General features: G+C 40.9%; 2 protein-coding genes and 1 long non-coding RNA gene across 6 annotated transcripts in view; 2 read left to right on the plus strand and 1 right to left on the minus strand.

Annotated features, from left to right (window-relative positions):
- Positions 1-2,725: 2,725 nt before the first annotated feature.
- Positions 2,726-5,867, minus strand: LOC120561916. The gene is made up of 3 exons (XR_005639666.1): positions 5,730-5,867; positions 2,980-3,066; positions 2,726-2,824 (listed from the first exon to the last, which is right to left on the minus strand). It is a non-coding gene; the product is annotated as an uncharacterized LOC120561916 (long non-coding RNA).
- zyx (zyxin) lies at positions 4,740-21,310 on the plus strand. 4 transcript variants are annotated; one of them, XM_039805247.1, is made up of 10 exons: positions 4,740-5,000; positions 12,626-12,861; positions 14,058-14,320; positions 14,913-15,008; positions 15,942-16,511; positions 16,823-16,964; positions 17,734-17,903; positions 18,137-18,315; positions 18,830-18,950; positions 19,062-21,310. In XM_039805247.1, the coding sequence occupies exons 2-10, from the start codon at positions 12,639-12,641 to the stop codon at positions 19,173-19,175; spliced, it is 1,878 nt and encodes a 625-aa protein (XP_039661181.1). In that variant the 5' UTR covers positions 4,740-5,000; positions 12,626-12,638; the 3' UTR covers positions 19,176-21,310. The 4 variants fall into 4 exon arrangements, with proteins under 4 accessions (XP_039661181.1, XP_039661178.1, XP_039661180.1 ...); XM_039805244.1 differs by lacking the exon at positions 4,740-5,000 and adding an exon at positions 5,008-5,097; XM_039805246.1 differs by lacking the exon at positions 4,740-5,000 and adding an exon at positions 5,369-5,573.
- A 546-nt stretch (positions 21,311-21,856) lies between these two features.
- kel (Kell metallo-endopeptidase (Kell blood group)) overlaps positions 21,857-26,815 on the plus strand; it is a 5,281-nt gene continuing 322 nt past the window's right edge. The window contains exons 1-18 of the mRNA XM_039805243.1: positions 21,857-22,029; positions 22,703-22,985; positions 23,073-23,372; positions 23,496-23,617; positions 23,935-24,093; positions 24,194-24,265; positions 24,368-24,556; positions 24,646-24,806; positions 24,900-25,017; positions 25,104-25,199; positions 25,293-25,391; positions 25,481-25,558; positions 25,755-25,867; positions 25,944-26,033; positions 26,138-26,205; positions 26,302-26,462; positions 26,539-26,628; positions 26,716-26,815. The exon at positions 26,716-26,815 is cut by the window's right edge and continues 322 nt beyond it. Of these exons, the coding sequence (XP_039661177.1) occupies positions 21,958-22,029; positions 22,703-22,985; positions 23,073-23,372; positions 23,496-23,617; positions 23,935-24,093; positions 24,194-24,265; positions 24,368-24,556; positions 24,646-24,806; positions 24,900-25,017; positions 25,104-25,199; positions 25,293-25,391; positions 25,481-25,558; positions 25,755-25,867; positions 25,944-26,033; positions 26,138-26,205; positions 26,302-26,462; positions 26,539-26,628; positions 26,716-26,815 (2,371 nt within the window). The 5' untranslated portion in view covers positions 21,857-21,957. The remainder of the gene's footprint in view (positions 22,030-22,702; positions 22,986-23,072; positions 23,373-23,495; positions 23,618-23,934; positions 24,094-24,193; positions 24,266-24,367; positions 24,557-24,645; positions 24,807-24,899; positions 25,018-25,103; positions 25,200-25,292; positions 25,392-25,480; positions 25,559-25,754; positions 25,868-25,943; positions 26,034-26,137; positions 26,206-26,301; positions 26,463-26,538; positions 26,629-26,715) is intronic.

Consider the following 26,815-nt stretch of genomic DNA (forward strand, 5'->3'; position numbering starts at 1 on the left):
GTTAGCTCTTTCTGTTGGTTTCCCACTGGGGCAGAGGAGATGAGGCTATAGGCTGCTGCAGAGGTCAGCTTCACTTGGGGCTGTTGACTCACATACCCTGAAACTGGCTGGAGAAAAAAAAACTACTCTCCTCTGATATGTGTAATTGCAAATTGACTATATTGTCTTCGACCCCTGTCTCCCCTCTCTGGTCACTGTCTGGAGTCTCTATAATCCTTCAGTCAGTCTCTCTCTCATCGAGGCAGTTCATGCCTTTTGCTAAAATCATTGGATAATTAGGTGTATCTATCCTGCTTCACCTGTCGTTCCTTGTCAACATAATTCATATTTGGCTCTTGCTTTCTTTGCACATTCTTCTGTATCAAAGCTAGAACACAACACTTGTGACAACGTGGTGATCTACAATATGAGCTGTCAATGCGAGACAAGGTCAACCACAGAGGGAAGAAATTCTTGACACTAATCTCACTCATGATACATGGGTCATTTACAAAGATGACTGCCTCTCACCGTCTTTGTCTGCTCCTTTCCAACTCTTAGACACACACATTTCTACATGACATGTATGTACAACGACATGCAACTGCATGCAACACATGACACAGATGACTTCTATTAGGTTCCCGTCAGCTCGCCTCTTGCTTTCTTATCCGGGGTGATGATGGTGCGCTGAATTTGAATGCAGCAGTCCCTGTTTAATATTATCTCGGGGACCCACACACACACACACACACCTCATTCCTGCAATCAGTGACTTTCATGTACCTGTCACTATCTATCTGTCAGCCCCTGGCTGTTGTGTAGGTTACACCTCAAGGATAATGAATAACAGCTTTACTTTGGTTTTGTTCAAGATGTTCTGTGCTGATGAACGGAAATGCCTTTTTTTAAAGTCATTCTAAAGGTTGGCCAACCATTTTTCTTTAAAAAATTACTTTAAACTGGTTAAACTCTTCTAAAAGATGCAATTTTCCTATTGTCTTTACTTTTAGTTACTGCCCACTACTTTCTATATACCCTTGTCTTCATTCTGTGCTCTGCGGAACCTAACTGCTGCTAGTGTGTGTTACTATATGCGCTAATTGGAACCACATGTTACGCATATGCCCTCAAGCAACCACCTAGTTAGTTAGACGAGAATGTGTGTGTGTGTGTGTGTGTGTGTGTGTGTTGAGGAGGAAGCAAAGGTGTGTATCTGACAGCCAGCCTGCATTGGGTTCCACATATTTAGAAGAAGAAAAAATATGTGTGGGGAAGGAGAAGTGAAGCGTGGGTGGGGATTCTGTTAAAAAATTGTTTGTTTTTGAGGAATAAATGGGCGTAGGAGGTGGGTGAGGACGAGGGAGCGATATAAGTGTTGTAAAAAGAGGCAGCCTCTAATAAGGTGTCCTCTAATGACTGTGTGAATGTGCTTATGTGATTAGCTTTGTTTTAGCCAGTGGGAGATAGAGTTTATGTGTTTTATTAGTTGATGCGGGCTGGCAGTTCACCATTTCTAGCTTGAATTCTTTGCAAGTTTTATATGTGTGTGTGGGTGGTATGGAGTCTCTGTGCATGTGTGTGTGTTTGTGCACTCCAGTTCTTAGGCAAACCTTACGAGGAGTTCCCAACTCTCCTCTATTATTTACAATTCTCCTTACTGCTCTCCTGCAATCACCCTACATTTCCTCTCACTCCAGCCCTCCTTGTCTAGACCACCACCACTGCTGCTGCACTGTTTATCCCCAGTGATGTGTCCAGCTTCTCATGTGTGCATTCTCCTCAACAAGCCTATCGCTCTCTTCTAGAGTCATGTCAGTATCTACACACCCACCCTCCTGTCCTTTATCACATCTCTAGCTGATGTGGATTTGCTTGCTGTCAAGGAGTCTGAGGGTATCTTCTTCCCTCAAAGCATTTTAGTCTGGCTGTGTACGCAGCTACAGTAATGTGTATCAGTCTGACACCTGCTGGGAGAACTGTGGTACTGCAGTCTCACACTGGTTTTGAATGGGAGCCAGTTTTGACAGCTGAGAGATTTTTCCTCTGGGTGCTGAGTGAAGAGACCATGTTCTGTCTCAAGCCTGCAGGTTATCATCCTGTCTAAAGTACGCTTGGAATTCCTGCTTGATGGCTTAATGTTTTTTGCTTTGTGGGCATCGCTATCTACCTTACACCTCCATTGTAGGCTACATTTTATGTTTATAAGATGGGGTTTATGTTTATGCTTCCTTCATCAACTTTATCTCACATTCCTAACCAATAATGATCAGAGATGTGTTTTAGATGTGGAATTGTGGAAGGCTTGTTCTTGCACTGTACCTGGATGTGTACTAAAGTTCCAATTTCCTGGCAAACTGGGGGAAGGGCACGGAGCAGTGTGTGTTTATTTGTTTGTTCGGTGTATTTTGTTACAATTTGAAAGCTTGAAAATAAAAATATTTGTGGATGCAACATATTATATCAACAGAGGAAAAGTGGAAAGCAATACAAACTAATACTTTCTTACTGCTCAGATAGAGCACAAATAATGTGCTACATTCAGTGTTCTCTGACATGCTTATGTGTTATACCTTTCAACTGTGTTTACTTGGTAGTGAGCAATTAAAATTTAAAATTTACCTTTTAATTCACCTTGCATTCAAATGGATTCCCACTTTTCCTTTGTTGAGAAAATGAACAGAGAGAGAGAGAGAAAGATGGAAATGATCCAAGATCAGGATAATAACTGAGCACTGAGGCATTATGAAGCAGGTACTGACTTACATGAGCAGTGGGAGGTGGAGAGGGAAGAGCAGAAAGAAAGATGGGAAGGGAAATAAAAGGGCAGCATATGGAGGGTAGACTGAGGAATGGAGGAGAAAAGTTGTGAAAAAAAAACATGCAGCATGAAACAGAGAGGGAGGGAGAAATATGGCTCTGTTCATTCCAAGGTTTGGCTGCATTCCAGGCTGTCTGGCTCTGATTCTGATGGCCTCCTGTTTTTCTTTTTTGTCTTACCTCCGGACTGACAGGACCCTGGAATGTCCCTCTCCCTGCCTGATCCAAACTTCAGTCATCATGCCACCACCCAATGTTTGCAGCTGGCTGAAAAAAGGGCAGAAGAGCATCACACATGTCATTTCAGCTTCCTTATTCCCGCCACTCCTCAGACAGAAAGCAAGTTTGTGAATTGGCTGGAATTTGGAACGGCAAACAAACGTTGACCTCTTCTCGCATGTCACCTGCCTGAGAGCCGGCAAGCAAGAATGATGTGAACTTCTTTTTTTTTTTTCACAGCACAACACCAGAGTTGCTGTGGAAATCTCTGAGTGGAAATTCAACACATTTTTTTGTCCCAGTGGAAGTGGGGAGAGACTGGAAACATTCCTTGCGGGACAATGGGCTATCAAAGACCCTAAAGGCCACTCCCTGTAGTTCACAGAAATGAATCAGGCAGCAACAGGTTACACAACAGCTACTACAGAGGTGTGCATGGAGGAAAACTCTGCCTACAGTTTCACAACCTGAATTAAGTGCAACTCCACTGTGACTCAACCTGAATGTCATATGATGATCTGAAAGTTAACCGATGCGGGGTGAGATGTAGTCAGAATAAAAAATGCACACTTGAAGTTCACTGGAAAAATATCAATTCTAAAATGTTAGTCTCAAATTCAGCCTTAGGCAAAGATATAGAAAAACTAGGATGCAATTATTTCCAATGCTGTTTCCCTTGTTTCATGATTATAGAACTACAAACAAATGGTTATTCTCATTATCTATTGATCTGTCAATTATTGGTGACGTCATGAAAAAAAGATGATTATTGTTGATTAACTTATCAATGAATCATTTAAGCCCAGAACAGGTAAAAGTGAGACTTGATTCAGATAAAATCTTGAATTCTTGAGTTGATTTGCATTAAGAGGTGAAATGCTCTCACTCGATTGGATTTCTCAATAATAGACACGCTATGAGAGATTTCTAGCGTTGTATAAGCAATGACTGCACCTGAAAGTGTGATAAGACTCAAAGGTTTGGGCTATATGAGTCACCAGGGTGTTTGACGTGTGTGTGTGTGTGTGTGTGTGTGTGTGTGTGTGTGTGTGTGTGTGTGTGTGTGTGTGGGTGAGAGGCATAAAAGGATGTTAAGTCATAAAAGTGGTTAATGTGCAGGATGGGAGGTGTCTTTTCACACCAGGTTGAAGGTGATCACATCCTTTTTGTCAAGATGAACAGTAATATTTGTAAAAGAGCCATGAAATGGATTTATTCTCTATAATCATGTGTACTAATTATTACAATTTAAGTCTCTGCATGTTTACTGCCTTAGTGCAAAAGCAAATAACAATGTGGCAGCGCACCTGGCAACAGACAAAATAATGCCTTTACAATCTGATCCTCAGCTTTGCCTGTTGAGGCAAGTGAAAGAAAGGCATAAACTGAGTCTTATTCTCCCCCCTGACAGTAAATTAAGTTTTAAAAAAAAGAAGCCAACAACCCAGCCCTGTTTGAACATACTTTCTTCAGCCATTGTACCTCCTTGTGTTTAAAACCCTGACCACTTTTAGTGTCTGTATCTAATCAAGCTCTTTAGCCCCATTATCTCTCCCTCCCTCTCGCTCCCTCATTCTGACCTTACAAGGAGAGGCAACAGGGTTGATGTCATTGAATGAAGAATGCTGCAAGAATCCAGAGAGAAAAGAGAGCAGGAGGAGGAGGGGTCTGACTGGACAGTTTATGAACAGAGAGAGAGAGAGAGAGAGAGAGAGAGAGAGAGAGAGAGAGATGCTGTTTACATAGTAATACACAACTCCTGAGCCAAAGTAAAACGAGAGAGAACTTGTTTGGAAGAATGCTGTCATTCCTTTTCCAGACGGAAAAGCACAGGGGGAGGGTCTAATAGCTGAAAAGGGGAAGAGAGAAAGAGAAGTTGCCATTACAGTCAACTCTTACTCAGCCTGGACCAAGAGAAAAAGGAGAACAAAAGGAAGAGGGGGAAGGAAAAAGGAGATACACGTTGCAGCTGCATTAACAGGGTAAGTAATTGTATTAAGAATCAGGATAACAGGGAGGAAATTGCATGTCTTACATCTTTGGGGAACAGACTGCCACAGGTTACCTAACGTTAATAAGGTAAGGTGAGCCTTTTTCAATGCAAGTATCATAGCACAGATTTACTAATTAGGCTAGCTAACGTTACTCAATGAGAGCTGTTAACACCTCAGGGAATGGCATCTTTGTGATGTGACAACTAGCTAGTGTGGCTGGCTCTGTCACATAGCAGCGGTTTATGACATATAAAAACTCCTGCAGGCTCTGGTTGAAAGATAGCTAGCTACCTCTCATTGGGTGGTGTTCCGCTGTTTTCCTAGCTGAGTGGCCGTTTAGTGAATAAGAACGTATTGTAGGTTGCAACCACAGCTGATGGACACCGACGATAAGTAAGGAACGGGCTATGCGGAAGCTCCAACAGGAAGTCCAGTTAAATTGTTGACAGAGCTAGCTAGCTAGCAACGCAACTGTAAGCTTGTGTTTACTTCATAGAGTTGCAAAAATATTAAACTTTATGGCAGCATAGTTAAGAGAAACCGTCTGCTTTGCAATATGAGGTAAGACAAAAAACAGGGCGCTGTTAGCCACCGAAACCAACTGACCAAAGCTTGTAACGTTAGGAGTGGTAATTTAGGGGTGTGCGCCGCGAGTAAAGCTACGTTACCGTTGGTTTGATTAAATTGATGATAATAAGGAAAGAGAGGTTACGTTACGTTTATCACACAATTGGTGGCTGGTCAGATTCGCAGGTGAGTGTCAGCAGTTGTCATTCAACCCGTTATTGGATATAACGTTGATTTAACGACGCTAACCTGTAATTGGACACTAACGTTTTCGAACGTCATGTTAAGTTTAAACTAACTGCTAAGTTAACGGTTATTAACCAACATTAATGTTTCTGATTTGCTCTCTCAGCCACACGGCTAGCTAGTTTATAGCTCATAGCTTTGTGACGTTTTTTAAAATTGTGTATATTGCTAGTAAGTGCATTATTAATTATTATGAATTAACCTAGCTGTCTGTCTTCATCTGCTAAGTGTTCCTTAATTGGTCGAAATATTCTATTCTCAAGATAAACTGTTTAAAATCCCTTTTGATCAGCTGGAAAATGCATCCTCCCAAAGCTGAGAAAAGTAAACACCATGAAAAGTTGACTTTTTAGAGAAATGAACAACCCCTTGATCATGACGTTCACAGTGAAGGCAAAGATATTATGCTTTCAGGCTATTTTAGCTCTTTCATGGAAAGAATAATGTCTAATCAATAGGGTGCCAATGTGGGTGGAGCACCAAGGTAACTGTTACAGTCCGTTTAACTTATTGAATAGTGCTAAGTAAATAGAAATCTGTTATCAGGTGGCCTGCTTTGCTGTTCTGTTGTGCCCATGTTGAGGAGGCTACAAGTATGGCTCTTTAAAATATCTTCACCATTGAATGGCCTATATTCATAACCTAGTTGGGATCTTGTGTGTCATGTATGAGAGTACGCAAAGAGATCTACCACAGCTCTGTGCATGGATAAAGCATGTTGGGAGTATACATGAGACTTATGGCCATTTGAGCATAGCATTTGTACAACTTTGAGAATGTAAAAAAACCCCTGTTATTATTAGTCACACAGCTGTGCTGTGCCTTGTCTCTCTTATTTGCCTTTTCATCAACGTTAGATAGGAGAGGAGCCTCAACCCAAGGCCACAGTAAGCTGTGTTTAAGAATAACTTAAAGCAAGAAGGCTCTGGCTTGGGTAAGCATGAGGTTTGTGTGGTGCTTCTGTTTAAAAGGACTGGGATTATAGTCACTGATGCATAAAAATCTGTGAATGAATATGATCTGGGAGATATGGAGAAACAAATGACCAAATACATAAATGTCTATATTGCTGCGATATTGTAGGGTTGCCTTTTGGTGCTTTGACACAATGAGATTTTAGATAAATAATCATCAGTATGTGGATATAATGACTAAGTTGGTTATGGCAAATAACAGAACAGCTAGAACAGTCTGGTAAATTCAGAAAATTGCATCCCTTTACTGTAATGCAGCCTGTAAAACCATGAAGAGACAACACTTGTGTCATGTCACGATATTACAATATCCAAAATGTATGACGATATCTAGTCTCATATATCGATATATTGCCCAGCCCTAATATGATCTATGAATAACTGTATGCTACCCTTTATGACTGAGGAATCTTCCTTAGTTATATCTTTAATTGTAGCCTGCGTGAGTCAGGACAGGCAAACCTTTTTACAGCATCCCTTTGTCACAAATCACTGCATGTCTAGCTCTTTGATTTTGTTTCTCACGGTCTTGTGACTCTTCTTTGGCCTACATCATTCTACTGTACATCAGTGCAAGCAGAAACAAAGTTATTTGGGTGAGAGCTTGACACAGAGCCCATTGGTTGACGTATTACCAGTTTTGAAATGTTGCCTGCTCAATCAGCCATCTAACTGAAGTCTGAGAGGGAGCACAACACTGGTGCTCAATGGATGTCCAATGAACTGTAAGATTGGACTCAAAAGGGTTGTTTGTCCCCGCATTAGTGACCCCCGGCCTAGACACGCTTTACCAGAAACTGGGTGTGCTATTAACATCAGAACAATAGAGAGTTTCATCAACAACACACTAGTCACTGATACAATCACTGACCAGACATGGAAGAAGTTAGTTTCTGTCAGGAATTCAGGTTCTCTTAACTGTTCGGGTAACTGCCTTTCTAAATGTGGAATTTCCTTTCTGTTTTTTATTTTTTATTTCTTGTTTTTATTTCTTTATTGTTTTTACTGATTTGGGAGCTTAACCTCTACCACTGTTTAAAATAAAATAAAAGGGACATGTCTTTTGGTAGAAAAACTGTAACCAAGAAATGTGTTTACTGAATTTATGTGGGCACAGTGGTACTTAAAGAAAATATAATGTATGTGTAATAATAATGTGAAAAAATGCTGTACCTACATAATGTAGTGTTGTTTTTTGAGAAGATTACAACAAAGAAGACTTTAGTTCAGTAAGGCACCATGCACCATGCTACAACACTTCCATATATGACCTTTTAAAAAGAAGTAGCACAGTATATAAAAAAAATTTAGTTCCTCCATAACCTCAAAGTAATGAACCACTGCTGAGTTAAACAGTTTTCCTTTTAATTGTGGTAAACTTCCCCTTAACAGCTACTGCATCAAGTAGGCTGTGCCTTCAAAGGAAAGAGGGTGTTCATGTGAAACTTATCAACACTAGTCATGTTTCCATCAACGTATTTTTATCCACATTTTGAAGTATCTCATTAGAAAATGTTGAAAAACGTCCTCAAATTCACAAAAAAGCCAATTTTCTAGCCTGTAAAAGCTGTCCAGCCATGTGGAGTTGATACAAAGTTCAAAAGCTACAGAGTACAGTGTGTGATTTATGCTGGGGCCCTATCTAAAGGCTACATAATGCCATCCTCCATCACAGCTGTAAAGTAGAAATGATTAAATGCAGCCTTAAGTGATGTCATTCGGTTCAAGTAGTGAGTGAGATGTAAATGAGAGGTTAAGGAAAGCACAAAAATAAGAGATAAAAATGGTTGTGGTCTGCCACAGAGCACAAGTCTGTACATCAGATTGTGAGAGTGAGCCAGGTAGGGCTGGGTACCGAACGTCGATACTTTTATGGTATCGAAAAAAATATTCCAATCCTATGAGTATCGAAAAATTCTTTATCTTTCGGTGCCAAATTTCGGTTCCAAAAGCGTCTTAGCGTGTAAGCGCAAGCTTATCTGTCCTCTCTGCATACTGACACAGAGCGGAGCTCCGACCGACAACACACACATACGCACACGGAGAGGTGCGGACGGAGTAAACTGTCTGCAGTTTTGTTGAAGTCACAGAGAGTCACGGTTGGTTTCAAGTGTGGTTACAGTTTTTTAAAACTTCACGCAGACAGCGTTTGCTGTGATATGATATTAATGGCGAGCCGAAAGCGGTCGCGGTGCTGTTGACGTTCCACTTCCTCTTACAAGCAGCCACAACGGTGGTTTCTCTGCCCTGATGACTGACTGACAGGCTGTCACTTTTATTAATGTTACTCTGAGTGAGCAGTTTTACCAGATTTTTTTAATTTTGATAACTGTTTTGATTCACAATTAAGGTGGAAATAAAAGCTTTGTGTTTAATGTATTTTTGTTGATGTTGAAATGGATTTTAAAACATATGGTATCGAAAAAAGTATCGTTAGGAATCTGTATCGAAACTGAGGTATCGAAATTGGCACCGGATCGAAAGATTCTGAACGATACCCAGCCCTAGAGCCAGGGCTTCACACAATCACTTTATCCTTCAGCAAAGCAGCAAAGATATAAAGAAAGAGAGGCTGTTTGGAGAGAAACAAAAAACGGTGATGTCATTGAGTTGTAGTGCCAAATATGTTCCTCAGCCGAGGGTCTCTCTCATTTCAAGGATCAGGTTTCAAGATAGATTTGCAGTAGGACGTCTGGAGCTCAGCGTGGAGCTGATCTCACCGTATTAAATCCCTCAGGCCCATATCAAGGACCAGATGGAACCTGACCACAAGTTATCATCACTGTTGAATAATTGAGGGGGATAGAGCATATTGTCTCTCAGAAACAAGGTAGCTAAAGTAAGCACTCTAATGAAAAGACTAAATCACAGTGTATACCCACCCTTGTCAAGCACTCCTTTTAGAAAGCCATTAAAACCTGAGGGTTTTGTTTAGTGTACTTCAGACTTGCAAACCTTATTTAAAGCCAAAGGCTTTATCTTCACTGTAACCAGTCAATCTGTTTTTTCATTAAGGGTCCAGTCTGTTCAACTTGAAGTACGCCTTGATACCAGGTTAATGAGTAGCCAGCTATTTTCTAAAAGACTGCAAAACACCTGACCTTTCTCTTTTTCCTTCTGGTTTGCTATTTTCTTTTTCCATTGGTGCAAACTGCTCTGCAAAATGTCCCTGTGTGCCTGCAGAAAGTTGGCAACCAGAGCACATTGGCTCTCCCTTAAAGCCTCACCATCTCCCCTTATTGATCCATGCAGCATTTTTCTGAATTATTGAAGTGGAGCTAAGATTCTATATTTTGATGTTTTTGTAACTCTACTTAAAGGACAGTGACATTTGAGAGTGAATCTTGTGCCTTGACATTCAAACGTTTGACTAGATACATTTTGTCTAAAACTTAACAAAAAATGTACTGTCGGACTGTTAAATTTACATGATGAAACATACATACTGTTACATACATGCTGCACATAGGCTACACATATAGAGCTATCTGATTTAAAAAAAATAAAAAATAAATAAAAATGCATACACAACATGACAAATGGTGAAGTATGTCCCTGTTTACATCAGGGATTCATAATGGGATGTCTTAGACTGTCTAATGGCACAGTTGACATATCCACATGCGTAAAGGACATATATGGTTATAGTGTTCTACATTTATAAATATTGATTTAAAGGAAGCTGACCCAAAAAGCAGAAGATGAAATGTGTCACTGCTTCCTCATCAGAGAAGCTGGTGTATGTCATGAGCCCCAGAGATACTTTCACAAGCTCTTAGGGTGTTTCGTCTTGTCAGAACATGAAGTGTTGCCTGACGCCTGTGTGTCCCAACAAAGTGGAATGAGGATGAAACACTTCAGCTTTCCCTGGTTAGTTTAGCTTTTACCATCAGCTGTTTTCAAATCTCAAGGCTATGGCTTGATCTCTTCCTGGAAAGGTTGTTTCCCCAAATGCAAACACAATTATATCTAAATGGTGTAAACAACTGATCTACATTTTACCCACAATGCAAACAAAGTTTTCTGTGGCTGTTGGAGAGATCTACATCTACTCAGCATTACGTGCACAGGGGATATGTGAGTGTAACAACTTTTAAAAGGAAATTTATCTAAAAGGAGTCCTAAAAAAGAGGGGAAAAAAACATTAATTCCATTCAGTTATTTCAGTATTTGCAGTATTTGGTATTTTGGGGTCATATTTCTGTAGTGAGGAGAAAACCTTGGCAACATTAACATACTAGGGTGTTACTTTCCCATTTTAAGGAAGAATATGGAGAGATATTGAAGCTAACTAAAGAAAGCTTTATCAAGACGATGAATACAACCCGCTGTTTTCCAGTCTGACTGGTTGCAGACTTTTTTTTAAGAAGGATTGGTGTGCCTTTAGCAGAGAGCCAAAACAATAAATGGACATTTATTGAAGCACTTTTAAATTCTAGATTACTTAGAAAAATATTCTCACACTCTTCTTTTTAGTAACCGTGGTCCGTGACATTTATGGAGGCATCAATGCTGTGTAACTTTTATTAGGACGTAGAGGATAAATGGCACACAACAAAGAGATAATATTTGCATATTGTTTGTTTACTGGAAAATGTTATATCCAAATTGTCTAATTTCTTCCACCTGTGACTCATTCTCTTACAGGTTATGTGTTGTAGCTGCATGACATTTATCTTTTACAACCTAAAAGCTGCATCAATAGTCCAAACACTGAAGGGTTAATCTTTGCCACAGTTGTAATCATTATTAATATTAGGTGCATGCCATTATTTCAGAGCTTCAGGGTAGAATAGTTTGTTAAACAGCAACATAGTGTGAGTTAAGACAGCCAGTGTGTGTACAGATGTGTGCCTGAGTGTATGGTTGTATGTTGGTGGAAGGGGGTCAGTAAGAACAACTGTGCCTTTGACTCAAGTTCATGTTTGGGGGCCAGTTGTCTGCAGGGAAATGTGTTCAGACTTTGCAAAGAATCTCGGTAGAGACACTAAAAGTAACCTCAATATTTGTTTAACCACCAACATGTGTGAGGTAAATATTTGAGCTCACCCTCTTTTTGACGCACCTCACATGAAAATGTTATGATAGTTGCTATCGCCCCTGTTTCACACTGGTATCCCTCCTACAAAACTTGCTTTTGTCGTGTGTTATGTCCCAGTAAACAATTGTCTCTGGCCTCTGGGAGTGCCACTCTGTCTGCTCTGTATACATGGCCTCAGGACGTGTTCACACACTTTTCTCTCATTCCACTGTAGACCATTTGCCAAATTGTTTGTGTTTAAAGAGTGACACTGAATTTGCAGAATGCCTAGTGGTTATTTTTTTTTTTTTTTTTTTTTTACTGCTATTTCACTAAATCCAGAAATAGTCAAAGTGCAAACTACATTTTAAGAGACCGTGCATGCCACAATAAACCTCCATTTTAATTAGTTTTTGTAAGACTTTAGGGGTTGAGACAGCTGTGTCCCAGTTATAAAGTACACAATAGGTATCACATTTGCATAGCATAGTGTTTTGGCAGTTGTTGATAATAAGAAGTTAGTGTTTTGTAACAACAGGAAATGTAAAACAATATGCATAGATTTAATCAATCAAACTGCAACTTTAGGAAGCTACTGCCAATTTAAAAGTTGGAAACTTGTCAGAGCAAAAAATAAATAAATGAATGATTGTTTGAGTTGTTTCTGTAGCTGTCTCACCATTTTTCTCCGTTTTCCATTTTGCAGTGCAACAATCCATCAACATCACTCTCTTGTATCGGAGTTAATATTTTGCTGTGCGGTGTCGGAGCTGTTGTCCATTATTGTTTCTTGTGTTCATCCTTAGAAAAGTACACAAAATGGAGGACTCCAGCAGCAGCAAGCCGTTCATGATGACATCCTCTTTGAACTTCAAAGTCACCGCCCCGTCCTTCTACAACCAGCCAAAGAAGTTTGCCTCTGTAGCACCACCACGGCCCAAAAGTCTGACGCCTCCCTCGGCTCCATCACCGACACCAATAGGCACAGCTGTGATTGGTCGAGTGGGAGATCTGCCTCCACTGCCCACTTTGCTCTGTGATGGTTTGTTTATGCTACTTTGTGAACCTATTTTGTGACTATCTTAAGTTATATCCAGTCAGCAGTCCTCCCCTGCCCCAGCCCCTGCTGCTTTTTACGCTACAGCATGCAGAACTTTACAGATGAGTATATAATAGAACACATCAGTTGTGTGCTACTGTCGTTTTAATGGATTGTCTCGGAGACAATAGGTAACTGTACTGTAATTCCTTTCTTTGGGACATTTTAGTCCCGTGTCGAGATAGTTACAGAGTCTCGTACCTTTGGTCTTGGGGGAATTTTACTTTTTACTTTTAGAGTTGTGCATAATTATACCACTAGTATGAATTTAAAGATGTCTGAGCTGATCCAAACCATAGACAAAGTCAGACAACCTCGCCAAATTAAAGGTAACCCTGTGGAGTTTTTGACAACTAGAAGAGCTATGGAGTACTGTTTTTACGAGTAGGCCCCCATTTTTTTTGTATTACGCGCATGCATGCGGACACGCATGCACAGTATTCCAGCTGCTGGAATCACACAATTCAGGTCGACAGTTGATGGCGTTTACATGCAAATGGGCGTAGCAATGTACCTGCAAAGGCTGTGAAGAAGACTTCTAGCAAGCAAACTTCTGCTTGCTAGCAGTCTTCTTCTTTACTTCCTTTGCAGATTTTAGAATTAGATTTAAACTTTAAATCTAATTTCCAAATATGTTATAACAGAGGAAATGCATTTGACATATTTGTTAGACATCAAGTATAGACATAATGCGCTTTGGTAAGAGACACTAAACAAACATTTTCTTTCTTTACAAGAAACCTCCACAGGGCACCGTAATACAGGATAACATAGATTGGGATACTGGCAGGACTTGGCTTTACCATTTGACTCATGTTCTCACTAGACATATAGAGTAAGAAGCCAGCTAATGGTCAATGACCTCCCAAACTGGCCACATCCACCCAGCAGGTTTTATTTTTATTTTATTTTTTTGCTATAAACCTACTGTATGATGTTAAAGAATATATATATATATATATATATATATATATATATCTCTCTCTCTCTCTCTTTCTTTTTTTCTTTTTTTTTTTTTTTTTCTCTCTCTCTCTCTCTCTCTCTCTGATAAGTTATTGACAGTGGATGATTAATACAAACTAAGTAGTTTATTAAGAAGCCGTTCTGTAACAGCTTTTAACCCTCCTCATTTCTGTCAGACTTCCCACCCCCTCCTCCTCCTCCTCCACTGGATGATGATTTGCCAGCCCCTCCCCCTGAATGCCAAACCACACTCAATGCCTCTGAGGCCCCCCCTCCCACCTTCCCCGCTCCACCTCCAGTGGCAGATGACCTGCCCCTCCCAGCTCCCCCTGAGGAGAGGGCCTGTCCGCCCTCCTGCCCGTCTCCCCCTCCTCCCCCACCCCCTCCCCCTCTCCCTGCGTCCGGTACCAGTTTTGCCAGTGCTGCTGGAAACCCACAGGTGAGTCATGATGGTATGTTCACCAAATAAGGCTTAAGTTGCTTTGCCTGTCTGCATGTATTCTCTTTTGTCTGCATGTAACTGCATTTCAGTATAATTTGATAATCAGTTAGGACACTGGAGGACATTGTTGTGGGACCATAGTGAGTCCATGGAGTGTAGGCAGGAAATACTAAGTTTTCCGAGATTTCCCCACAAATTATATTAGCATTAGTCTGGGGTAAATCACCCAGTTTCATGCGTCTAACAGGATTATTGCCCATTTATGCAACTGAAATAGTTTTGAGACATGCAACAAAAGGTTTATTGTAGAGATGTTTATTATAGGACTGCAACAATAGCAGCTGGTTTGTCAGGCTATAAAGGCATCAATGTATGGAATTAGACATTAGTAGCCACTGTGGTTTGAAAATATGGAGTACACCTCATACTTAAATCAGCAAAGAGTGTATGTTAAATGTCCCTCTGCAAACAATCCAATTACTTGCAAATTAAATAATTGAACAGTCAGTATTCTCTTTAATCCAACCAGGGAAATTAAATTAATTAAAATTAATTGTGACTCTCTCCTCCTTCTGTCTTCCTCTGCCAGAGACTGGTGCAGAAGCAGACTAGCTTCGACAAACAGCTTGATTCCCTAACCGATTTGCTGTCTGAGATGGAGACCAGGGGACCTTTCAACCCTAAGGTACAAAGCTTGGGGGATTGGAGAATACACTAACAAACAAACAAAAGAAATTATGATATAATACGGATAAAAGGATAAGAACAGATGAGAGGGGAAATGTCAGCAGGCTTTGAGCCTCCCAGTAGCAAATGAGAATGAGTCAGACAGAGGGGGAAAAAAAAAACAGACAAAAAGAAGGTAGGTAGGTTGTGGAAATAGTTTGGAGGGATGCCAGGTTGGACTCTCTTCATCTGTTCAGGTTGAAAGCTCAATGATAAGTGAACTGCACATACAGCACACCAGACTGAAAGAGAAAACAAAAAGTGAGGTAACTGGTGATACACACACACACACACACACACACACACACACAGAGAGAGAGAGAGAGAGAGAGAGAGAGAGAGAGAGAGAGAGAGAGAGAGAGAGAGAGAGAGAGAGAGAGAGAGAGAGAGAGAGAGAGAGAGAGAGAGAGAGAGAGAGAGAGAGAGAGAGAGAGAGAGAGAGAGAGATGCACACAGAATTGAGTGGAGAGTGTGATGAAGCCAGAGTGTGCTGCCAGAGACCCAGTGAGAGGGCCATAAATGGAGAGTGTTTTAATCCAACTGGGAGGTACTGGATCATGGCACAATAATGTTGGCTCAAAACTGCAAAATAAATGTCAGAAAGACGAAGCACTTCTGATAAGCTCAAATTGTGGAGCGCTTCCAATGTTTACTTTAATCAAAGTACCTCATTCAATATAATAAAAGTGTCTGATTTCAGCGTGCAATGTTAGAAACTAGATATGAACTTCTCTCTGTTGAGTAATAGTTTATAGTAAAGTTTTATGAACAAACTGAATCTGTGTATACAATAGCTTTACATTGAATTAGCGTTTTTCTGTGTGCTTTGATTTAAGGCAAAATAATCTGTAGAGAGATCTTTTTATTGTTAATGACATTGTTTTATCCACAGTTACCGAGCCAGTATTCGTCAGCACCAGCACCCAAGCCCTCAGCTCCGCCCCCAACCGCTCCTAAACCAGCTCTCTCCTTCCTCCCCCCTCCTGAGATGGGAGATCGCCCACCTCCAGCGCCCTGGGCAGAAGAACTCAAAGCCAGAACGAACCGACAAGCCAATCACAGCTCTGCACCAAACTCTGCTGCTCAGCCGTTTGCTAAGGCCCCGGCTGTGGCCCCCAAGTCGGGTTTTGGAGGGAGAACGGCAACATCATCAACCTCTCTGGCACAAAAACTGAACCAGAACCTACACCAGAACACCAACCCTATCGATGTTGCACCCAAACCTTCGCCTCCCTCTGCCACCAGCTCTTTTCCTCCACCTCCCGCAGCTCCCCCTGCACCTCCTACTCCACCAAACAATATGGGGGCTCCCTCACACTCTAATAAGATAAAGAGTTCTCCCTTTGCCAGTCAGGTGAATGCAAACCAAAACCCTCCTGCTGCTGTGCCTCCTCCCCAACCCAAGATGATGACATCTCCCCCCTCTTTTAACCAACCAATGAAAACTCCCGCTGCATCAATGGTATGTTCCACTTTTATTTTACTTCCATTCTTTGCTTTGCATGTACCATATAAAGGAACAGGAAGTACAAATAATTTAGTTTATAGTCAGCAGAACAGAATTATGCATTGGTTGGACCTTCACTAACCGTGTTTTCAAAGGTAAACTGCTCAATCGTAAATAACAAAATGCTCTATAAGGTATGTTGTATGGAACTATGTCAATAATGTATGTGTACTTGTGTGTGTGTGTGTGTGTGTGTGTGTGTGTGTGTGTGTGTGTGTGTGTGTGTGTGTGTGTGTGTGTGTGTGTGCGTGCGTGCGTGCGCGTAGCCCTCTCCACCTGGCCCAGTTCCTATCCCAGGTGGAGGTGTTCCTCTGAATATGAGGGAAGTGGAGGAGCTGGAGAGAATGACCAAGGACTTCATTAAAGACATGGACACACACGCACCTGTCATCACCTCCCCTCCTACAGGTACATACACGCACATATAAACAGAGGGTGGCTATAATATTTATGGTGACTAACACTGAAATGTGTTGTATGGTATTTTTTTTTAAATAAAATGGTTTGTAATATGAGAAGCATTTTAATATTCCACACAGGAAATGAATGCAAAACATTTATGGGAATATAGTCATAGTGGTCCTGTCCACTGCTGATGTGTATATGACCATTAATTTGTGTGTGTTGTAGGGTTGCATGATATTGACAAAATGTGATATTGCGATATCAGTATTAATTTCAATATTTTTAAACATGTAAAATTACAAAAGTTATGGGAAAACGCATCAAAACAGATTCATAACAAATTAAACAAGTTTTCTTACAACACAAGGTTTATTTCAACTGACATATTGTCATATTGGACTGGTTCAACATGAATAAATAAATAATGACCATGTCTACAGAACGGGACATGTTTTACTAGTTGTACAGTATAAAATAAATTAAATAAAAGACTTTTGATATAATATTGCGCAACGTGATATCACGATAAAGATATTGAGTCAATATATCATGCACCCCTAGTGTCTTGTATGAACTTTAATGTTGCAGAAAATAATCTGTACAAGTTTAGAAATTACTTCTTATAATACAATACTATGCTCCTTAAATTGGAGAATGAGACTATAATTAACACAGGCAGAGCTGAATAATAAGACGGATGTATTTGTGAATAATCCTGTTTGTCTCTGCCTTCCTCTCCTCAACTCCCCTCACTTCTCTCTAACCATTTTAGAGGTTTGTGGGAAGTGTGGCGAGGCTCTGTCCCGTACCCAGCCAGCAGTCAGGGCCATGGATAAACTCTTCCACTCCAACTGCTTCTGTTGCATGAGCTGTCATCGCCCCCTGCAGGGCATGCAGTTCTATGACAGGGATGGCGCACCTCAGTGTGAGGACTGCTATATGGTGAGGATACACACGATTACACCAAAAGCTCACACAAAAAAGTAGTTCATTGAAACATCTTTTATTATTTTGACTGTCATTGTATCTACAACTCACATTTTGGCGGTTTTATTTGTCTCATTTCATGTTTTTAGATTTGAACTCCTATGCTGTAATGTATACAGTGCACACTTCATTCTACATACTGAACAATGTGGACACAGTGACAATACCATCTCACTGCTCCTCCTCAGAGTTCCCTAGCAGTGTGTTCCCGATGCGGGGAGAAGATCACAGACCGCGTGCTGAAGGCAATGGGCCAGTGTTTCCACTCCCACTGTTTCCGCTGCAGCACCTGTTCCTGCTCACTTGAGGGGGCGCCCTTCATCACTGACGACAACAACAACCCCTACTGTGTCCAGGATTACCACAGGTGGTTACTGGCTGTTGATTTCTCAGTGCTATGGAAATATTACATATCTAGTCATTTCTTGTGAGAAGTGATTAGTTTGCGATGCAATGTATGTTTCCAAACATAGAATGTGGGAACTGACTTTTACCTACCTCTGCAGGAAACATTAGCTGTGTTGATGTGTTTTGAGGACAAATCAGTTTTAGCAGGGTATCGATTTTTTTTTTTTTACCCCATTTATCTACCTATCAGGATTACTGATAAGAGCAGTGGTGCTGGAAGAAGGAGGCAGCACTTCTTCCTCACTTGATTTGGACTAACTGAAACATATTTCTTCATCTCCTTCTTATAAAAGGTTAACACATCATGCTAAACTGTGAATAATAACTAAGAATCCTCACTACCACTAGTTGTCAGGCCTAGAAGCAACTAATTTGATTTGGTTCCATTAGAATATATTGCTTTTGGTGTTGAATATGTGAGAATCTGCTTAAGGCCATCAACTAACAGCCAGCTTTCCACCCTTCAATTTCAGGCGTTTCTCCCCTCTGTGTGTGAGCTGCAATGAACCCATTATTCCAGCCCCGGGCAGCGAGGAGACAGTCAGAGTGGTGGCTCTCGACAAGAACTTCCACCTTAAGTGTTACCGTTGTGAGGTAAGACATTTAAACACAAAATTGTATCAAAATATACATCCCATAGTGTATTCAATAACTCCTAAAAAGTAACAAAATGCTAATAAATAAATGTATTTATTTGTCCTGTAGGATTGTGCTCGTCCTCTCTCCATAGAAGCAGATGAAAATGGCTGCTATCCATTGGATGGTAGGATCTTGTGTATGAAGTGCCACACCCAGCGAGCCAAAAAAGCTGCGCAGTGATTGGCCGAAGCAACGTGACTCAGATTAACTATGAACCAAAATCCAAAAGCACAGGATTCATTCAGCTGCCGGTTTGCCTTTGCAGCAGGGCTTTATTCAGTGTATGTGCGCAGGTGTGAGCGTGAATGTGCTGTGTGAAAAGGTATGTTTGCATGCAGATACAGTGTAGTATTCCCCCATCTTTGTTCACTTAACTTCAGTGCAGAAGTAATGTACTGCATTGAAATAAACTCCCCTCAACTTTTATTCCCAATCTCAAACTCTCCAATCTCTCATCCAGCCCTCTTTGTGTACTAGAACGTATTTTTTGTGCCAATTCTATGTTTACGCTAAAGTTTTCAGCATAACTTGCACAAGAAGAGTTTGGTCAAAAGAGCAGTGTGATGAATATAAAGTTGCCTTTCTTTGTCACTCGCCTCAGTATTGTTAGTAGCAACATCTACTGAGATATTTCCATCGTAAGACTTTCACTGTCTGGTCTCTTTCCTTATGAGCATTGTAACTACATCGTTGTTACTGAGACATATTGTTACCATAGGGTGAGGAGTACCAGAGGCCTCCCATTTGACCACTCTGCAGATTTCACCACTCTGGTTGGCTATTTTGTAGAGCATATCTTTCACACTTTGGCAGTTGTGCCTGCAAGCATGGCTAATTATGCTTTTTCTGACTACGTGAAGTGCTTTTTATTAGCCAATCTAATCCGACAGCATTTTAAAGTTGACTAGGGCTAAACGTTGACTGCAAAAAAAGATAAACGGTGAATGTTGCTCTTAGTTTTTTTGTGATGTGAATTTATTAATACACAGGCATGCATTGAATTAAGTCTTGTTGCTCTCTCTTCTCTGATCATGATCTGATTTGATCATCACAGACTGTATAAGGGCAAGATTAGAACAAACAATCAGCCATTTTCTTCTCAAAAATCATTTAAAGCTGAAACAGTGTATTTTTAGATGCATGCTTTTTGGATGCACAAATTATGAACAAACAGGTGAGCACAGATTCCATTTCAGGGATCTCATATTTTAAAAAACAATAAGGTTATAAATGTCAGCTGCATGGCTGAAAGCAGGACCTATCATGATCGTTGCACAGTTCCATAGTGAAGTAAAATAGACTTTAAGTGTCACTTTGACTCTAAAGCCCCCGCACATAATCAATTTTGTATTAGTAGACACCATCTAGAAACATAATAGTAGTTTTTGATATGCATTTTCTTGGAATCTTACTAAAATAAAATAATTTTAATTTTTGGACTATTTTCTTTTATTAAGTATTAAGGTTGTACCAGTACTCAAATAGCCTGTCCTTACAGATAATAGATCAGTAGAGGCATTAGCTTAGAGTTTTAGTTAACAGATGTTAAAACATAGTGACGAAATATTTCCAAGCTGTTGGCAAGATTAGTAAAACAGTAACCTGAGATTCAATGTTTTGACTTTAATGTTTTTTCTCTCTCACTATTTTTGTGTTTGAGCCCAGATTTTTGGTTTTGATCTATTTTAATGTTACAGTACATACCACTATTCTTTCCATTACTCATCTTTTGTACATAAGTCTGTTCATGTCGGTTATATACTATTTTATTCTTATCTTACTGTACTGTGTTTCATTGATAAATGCTTACAATTATTTGGCTTAATTTTGAACCTGGAGATGTGCCTTCTCCACTGTTGTTCCTTTTGAATGGAGCCTGGTTTGCAGCTACAGAAATTCATTCCACAATAAATAAAATAAAACTGTAGTTAATTGTGATTGCATCGAGCTTGGTGCAGTACACCTCCGGAATGACTAACATGCCAATAGTTATTTAGCATTGCATGCTATCTGTGAAGGTGGTGGTGGCATTTCTTCTAGTATTATGTCTTTTGTTTGCACCAACTACTCTACCCTGCCTTTGTCATCACTATGAGTTAGTATATGTATGATGATGCCTTCACAGTTGCATTTATCTGGCGTTTTGTTGTATTATGTCCTATTGTATTACATGTGGATGCCTTTTTTTCCATATAACTTTTTTATAAATTCCTGTTTTGATATGTGTGAATGTGTATATGTTACATTATTTAGCCCCACCCCTCCCCCCTTTGGCTGTATCAAAAGATGAACAAATAAAACGCTAAATACCAAAATGTTTTTGTCTCATTTCTCGACTGTCAACTGTATAAGTAACCCCCGAAAAGTTTCACACAATTAAGTTTGTCATATTTGTTTTTGCCACCACATTCTCTCTCTGGTTGGCCTCCATGTGACAGCCACGAAATGTGTTTTCTCCCACACTCTCAATGATGTGCTACACCTTCAGGACGCCAAACTGCTCTATCAGTCGTCAACAGCCATATCTTGCACTGATAATGACGACAGCGAACGTGTGTGTGTGCATCTGCGATGGTTTACTTTCCAAGAAGTGCTTGCCCTCATTCAATGCGATGTACAGTAACAATGTATAGGCAATAGGAATTTGTTGGCCTCAACTTACCAGCCCAAGCCTTGTGTTTTCAAACCTTTAACCCTGCAGACAGGAGGAATTAAAAATAAAAAAAAGTTGGAGCCTTCATGTTTAGTTTCTCCTGGGTTCACAAATCACATTAACAGCCCCATGCATGCCTTAGAGCTGTTCTGGAAAGGAGCGTAAGACGTAGCCTGCAGAGTTTTTTTTTTATCAGCGCGTCAGATGAGAGAAGTGAGTGATGGAGAGAGATAGGTGGCTGAGATGACAGCTGTTTGACGGAGGGACAGCAGCAGGAGGGAGCACATGTGATACATCAAATGTAAAAGGATGCAACACGCAGGAGAAACAGATCAAGACATCCATATACTAAGAATGAGTGAAACTCCAATAGAGCTTGAGGTAGGATCTTTCCAAAAAAAGTAAAAGTTGACCATGTTGTTATAAGTTGTGTTTATTTATATATTTATTTTATGTCCAAATGGTTGTGAAGGCTTGCGTGTTTTTTAATTTCTGGAAACTGGAGCTGAGCCATATATGTTCCTGGAAAATATTATTTAAATGATGTGGTCTGGAGAGATCTGCATGCTGCATCAAATTGTTTTGCTAAGCTGATATTGGGGGTTTTTTTATCCGCATTTTCTGGTAACTTTGGAAAACGTGTACATAGACAAGCTGCTGTCCAGTGCCAGTGATATTAACATGCCGTAGGATTCTACCAAACTGTGAAGTCAGTGGAGTTGTCTAAGTATATAGTGAAATTTAAAAACTGGAACTTGGAATACAGTAGTCAGAACAGAAATTCCTTTGTTGGTGTTGTTGGAAATATTAAGAGGCCGCTAAGCGTTGTGTGGAAATGAAATGACTCCAGCTGTGATCAGATGTAAAGAATGGATGTGTTTTGGGGAGAGGTGTGGAGATGGTCAGGGGTTTCTGCGATACCAGAAATCACTGGTGAGTCTTGTGGAGATGTTGTGGGCCCCAGTTCAGTAAAAAAAAACAACATACATTTCCAAAAATATGATTGTGTCTCTGTTGACTCATTCTTGTTTCACTTGCTCACTTCCAACCCCAGCTATCAGTCCAGCCATCGTCACAGCCAGAATCGGAGAGGGGGCTACGGCCTCCGCCTCTGTTTCAGCTGCCCTTCCCCACCCAAGATCCCTCCAACATCTATCAACAAACCCAGCTCCAGCCTGAGCTACAGCTATCACAGAACCAAGCAAAGCCAGTGTGGATAAATCATCGAAGGCTGTTTCTAGTCTTTTTGGGGGTTTTCTTATGTGCTGCCATTCCGCTACTTATTTGCTATATGCATCATATTCTTCAAAATAGGAGCAACAACCAGAAAGACAAAGGTAGGCCTCCAGAGAAACACAACATAATTACACCATTCATTCAGAATTTGCCATTTTGTCTGACTCTTTTTTCACTCTTTCCTGTAGTGACTCCATGTCTCTCCCCAGCCTGTCAGTGGGCCTCGGCCCGTCTGTCCATGTCTGCTGATCCCTTCACGCATCCCTGCGATTACTTCTTGTTCACATGTGGATCCGGCAGACTTTCACCAGACAGTGGGGGGAGGCAAAGAGGTCAGGGCATCCCTGGACATCCACAGAACCAGAGGGAAAAGGCAGTGTGGCCAGAGAGGAGAGAACAGATTAAAGAGAAAGAAGACAGAAAACGGAGAGAGGAAAAAATACTGGATAGAAAAACTGTGCTGCTGCAGTATCTTAGGGAGATCTTGGGTACCTGTCTGCAACCAAACTGTCCTCTAATGTGCACCACTCGGCATTTTATTGCTTTATTCAATCATATGTCTGTATGAGAGAGAATGTTATAGTAATGTATTGTCTTGTTCTGTTTGTCAGAATCAAATGACAGACCGGGTAGTACAGCAGTGCAGAAGGCCAAAGGATTTTACTCTTCCTGTTTGGACACCAAATCCATAGAGATGGCTGGAGCAGAACCCTTCCTTACACTCATCCAGAAAGTGAGATAATGATATGCCCTTGAAATGGGGGCCATTGGCTGATAAATCCCAAAAGAAAGGCCGTCAAATGCAATGTTCCCATATCCCCTCTCTTTAAAGGTTAGGGGGAATAATGTGTCCGTTATTCGTTGCATCTCAGGCAACACAAGCCACAAAGAAATTATGCATCTTACCACCAATATGGCAGGATTTTTAGCTATGCTAGTGGCATGTCTGTAGCACTATTGCCCAAGCAATATATACCTCATCTTATGTCTCATGCATGCCATATATAATGATTGTATCTGATCTCTGTCTCTATGTCTCTGTGTATGCAGCTGGGAGGTTGGGCAGTATCAGGCCAGTGGAATCAGACTGATTTCAACTCCACCTTGAGCCTGCTCATGAGAGACTACGCCACCTTTCCGTTCTTCAACCTCTATGTGGGTAAAGACCCAAATGAAATTGCCCGCGGGATAATAAAAAGATACATACAGGCCAGTATCCATTTAATAATTTGTCCTTATATGCTGGTGGGAGAAGTGCCATAGCAAAGTAGGCTTATTGCTGTAACTCAAGTCTCCTCTCTGCCAACAGATTGATCAGCCTGATCTGTTGATCCCGATTGAATGGAACAGAAAGACGCTGAAGTCTCAGGCTAAAACTCAGGTTGATGACTATTGATTCAAGAAATGTATTTTATTGAATAAATAATGTTAGTCCATCCCACTAATGCATTCCTTTATCATTCTCCTGTCTCTTTTCATCCAGACGCTACGTCCCTTCTTGGCATCATGTCAGAGATACCTGGCACTGTTGGGGGCCCTGCCCAGCAGCAGCATGCTCCATGTGGGCAACTTTATGTCTCTGTCCTCTGAGCTCGCTGTGGCTGCTGCACCTCTGGACTATCGCCTGTCGAAAGGGCAGCTCTATCAGCGCATGACCATCAAAGAGCTACAGGTACAGGAGAAGGGGTGTGTGTCGCTATACACACATACTGTCTGAATCCAATGCAACAATTGATTTTCGTTATGTAAATATGCCAACAGATCCAGGCCCCTGCCATTGATTGGCTGGGCTGTCTGCAGGCCGCTTTCCATCAACTGCCTCTCATCGAAAATGATCACGTCCTTCTGCATAACTTACCCTACATTGTGCAAATGTCCCGCATCATCGGCAAATGGCTGAACAAGCATGAGCTGAACACCAGGTACTATAAGTGACACAAAACATCCCACAATCAAACATAGACTTTTCGGTTTTTCTTTCGTGACCTTGTGCTGCCTCATTTGAATCCACTCAGCGGCCCCATTCATACTTACATGGTCCTTAATCTGCTGCACACCTTGATACCTGCTCTAGACTCCAGGTTTTCTGAAACGGAGAAGAATTTGTCTGTGGCTCTAGGTTACACTGAAGAGGTGAGTCAACACTGACAAAGTCCTTTAAAAAAACATCTGTGAATTGGTTTGCTGAGTCACATCTTCATTATTGGCTTCTTCACCAGGTAGCCCCTCGCTGGAAACACTGTGTGTTAGAGACTGAGAGAGGATTTGACTCAGTTCTTACACACCTTCTCAGTGAAAGGACAGCACACAGAGATGTGAGTAGCGATTATGGGCAGTTGGGACATAATGAATTAAGCAGCAACTGAATTGTAAGGCTGATGTTTATTTAAGATCTTAATGTTCAACAGGCAGAGGAGATTATTCAAAATATCTTTTCCTCCTTCAAGTCCAAATTACATGAACTCAAGTGGACAGATCAGACATCTCTCCAGTTTGTGATGAAAAAGGTAACAAGTGAAGCAGGGGATGTTATTGTACTTCTTTAAACTGCATTTTGTTGGTGTTTTGATATCAATAAAGGTATGTCATCCTCCAGGTTCAGTCTTTAATTCCAAGACTTTGGACTACAAAACAGATCTCGAGTGAGGCCGAGCTTGACCTGCTATTTTCCAAGGTACATTATAGACCTCTACTGGCTCTAACACATTAGGTGTAACAACAATATTTTCCTCTTTATTTGATGTCATTCCTAGTTACCCTTCTTTTCACCTAAACTTACATAACACAACTTTGTCTAATGCAATTTGTATTGTACGTATCTACTGTGCAACTCAATGGGAAAAAAACAAATAGTAATCAGTTGATTCCAGATGACAATCGGCAATGGCACACACAGCTTCTTCTCCAACTACGTCCAGCTACTGTCCTTGTGGCAAAAGAGACTCCGTCAACTCTTGACTGAGCAGACTGAGGAGGCTGATATGTAAGTGTGTGCCTCTATTCTTAAAGTTGATATGAATGTTTTAAGCATGCTATTAATCTTTTCTCATTTCTTTTAGTCTGTCTGTCACACCATTTATCCTGGGTGATGAGCTCCTCTTTCCCATGGGAATGTTTATCCCTCCTCTCTTCCATCCTTCCTATCCTAGGTAAAGTGTACACAGATTTTACTATTAAATCGTTTTCATATACTGTAAGATATAACACTGATTGTTGTACATTTTAGTACACACTTTGTTTTCTTTCTTAACAGGGCAATGAATTATGGTGTAATAGGTTTCCTTATTGCCAAAGATATCCTCCACCTGATTCTGCCTGACAGTAAGAGGGACACACACACACAATTACCTTAATAATAACCCTCCACTTACAGATGGTTTGATGCAGTATCATATCAATCTCTCTGTTGTGTTGTAGTTTACTCTCAAAGTGAGACGGTGCATGCTGTCGGGGAATGTGTGTGGGCTCACTACCTCACTGTGACAGAAAAAGCAGGCCGAGGTGGGGAGTTTTCTCTCTCAGCGGCACAGCAGCAGGAGGTGTGGGTGCAGTATTCCGCGCTGCAGATAGCATTGCAGGTGAGCAGCCATCTTCAGGTGTTTGCTTCTGTGTGTACAACAACACTGAGCTCATACATCCACATTTTTTCCTCAGGCTTATCATCAGAGTCTGAAGAACCATCCAAGTGACACTTCCATCTCAGGACTATCACACACTCGTCTGTTTCTCACATCTTTTTCTCAGGTACTGTGCTTCTATTATTAGGTTACAAAGTCATCTCCTTTCCTCTCAACTACTGATCGCATGACTTTTGTTATATTCCTTTTCTAGGTTAACTGTGACTCAGACCCATACCATGAATTCATGCCCTTGGAGCCCTCCTTCTTGATTACAGTGATTTGTGCCAAATCTGACCTGTGTCCTACAAGCC

Source organism: Perca fluviatilis, chromosome 7, assembly GCF_010015445.1.
Source record: "Perca fluviatilis chromosome 7, GENO_Pfluv_1.0, whole genome shotgun sequence".
NCBI classification, from domain to species: Eukaryota; Metazoa; Chordata; class Actinopteri; order Perciformes; family Percidae; genus Perca; species Perca fluviatilis.

Excerpts from the sequence above, each read along its gene's own strand:
- zyx (XM_039805244.1), top strand. The coding sequence starts at position 5,045 with ATGTCTTACATCTTTGGGGAACAGACTGCCACAGGTTACCTAACGTTA. Across the intron at positions 16,512-16,822 it reads AAACTCCCGCTGCATCAATG|CCCTCTCCACCTGGCCCAGT; the intron begins GTATGTTCCACT and ends GCGTGCGCGTAG. Across the intron at positions 18,316-18,829 it reads TGTGTCCAGGATTACCACAG|GCGTTTCTCCCCTCTGTGTG; the intron begins GTGGTTACTGGC and ends CTTCAATTTCAG.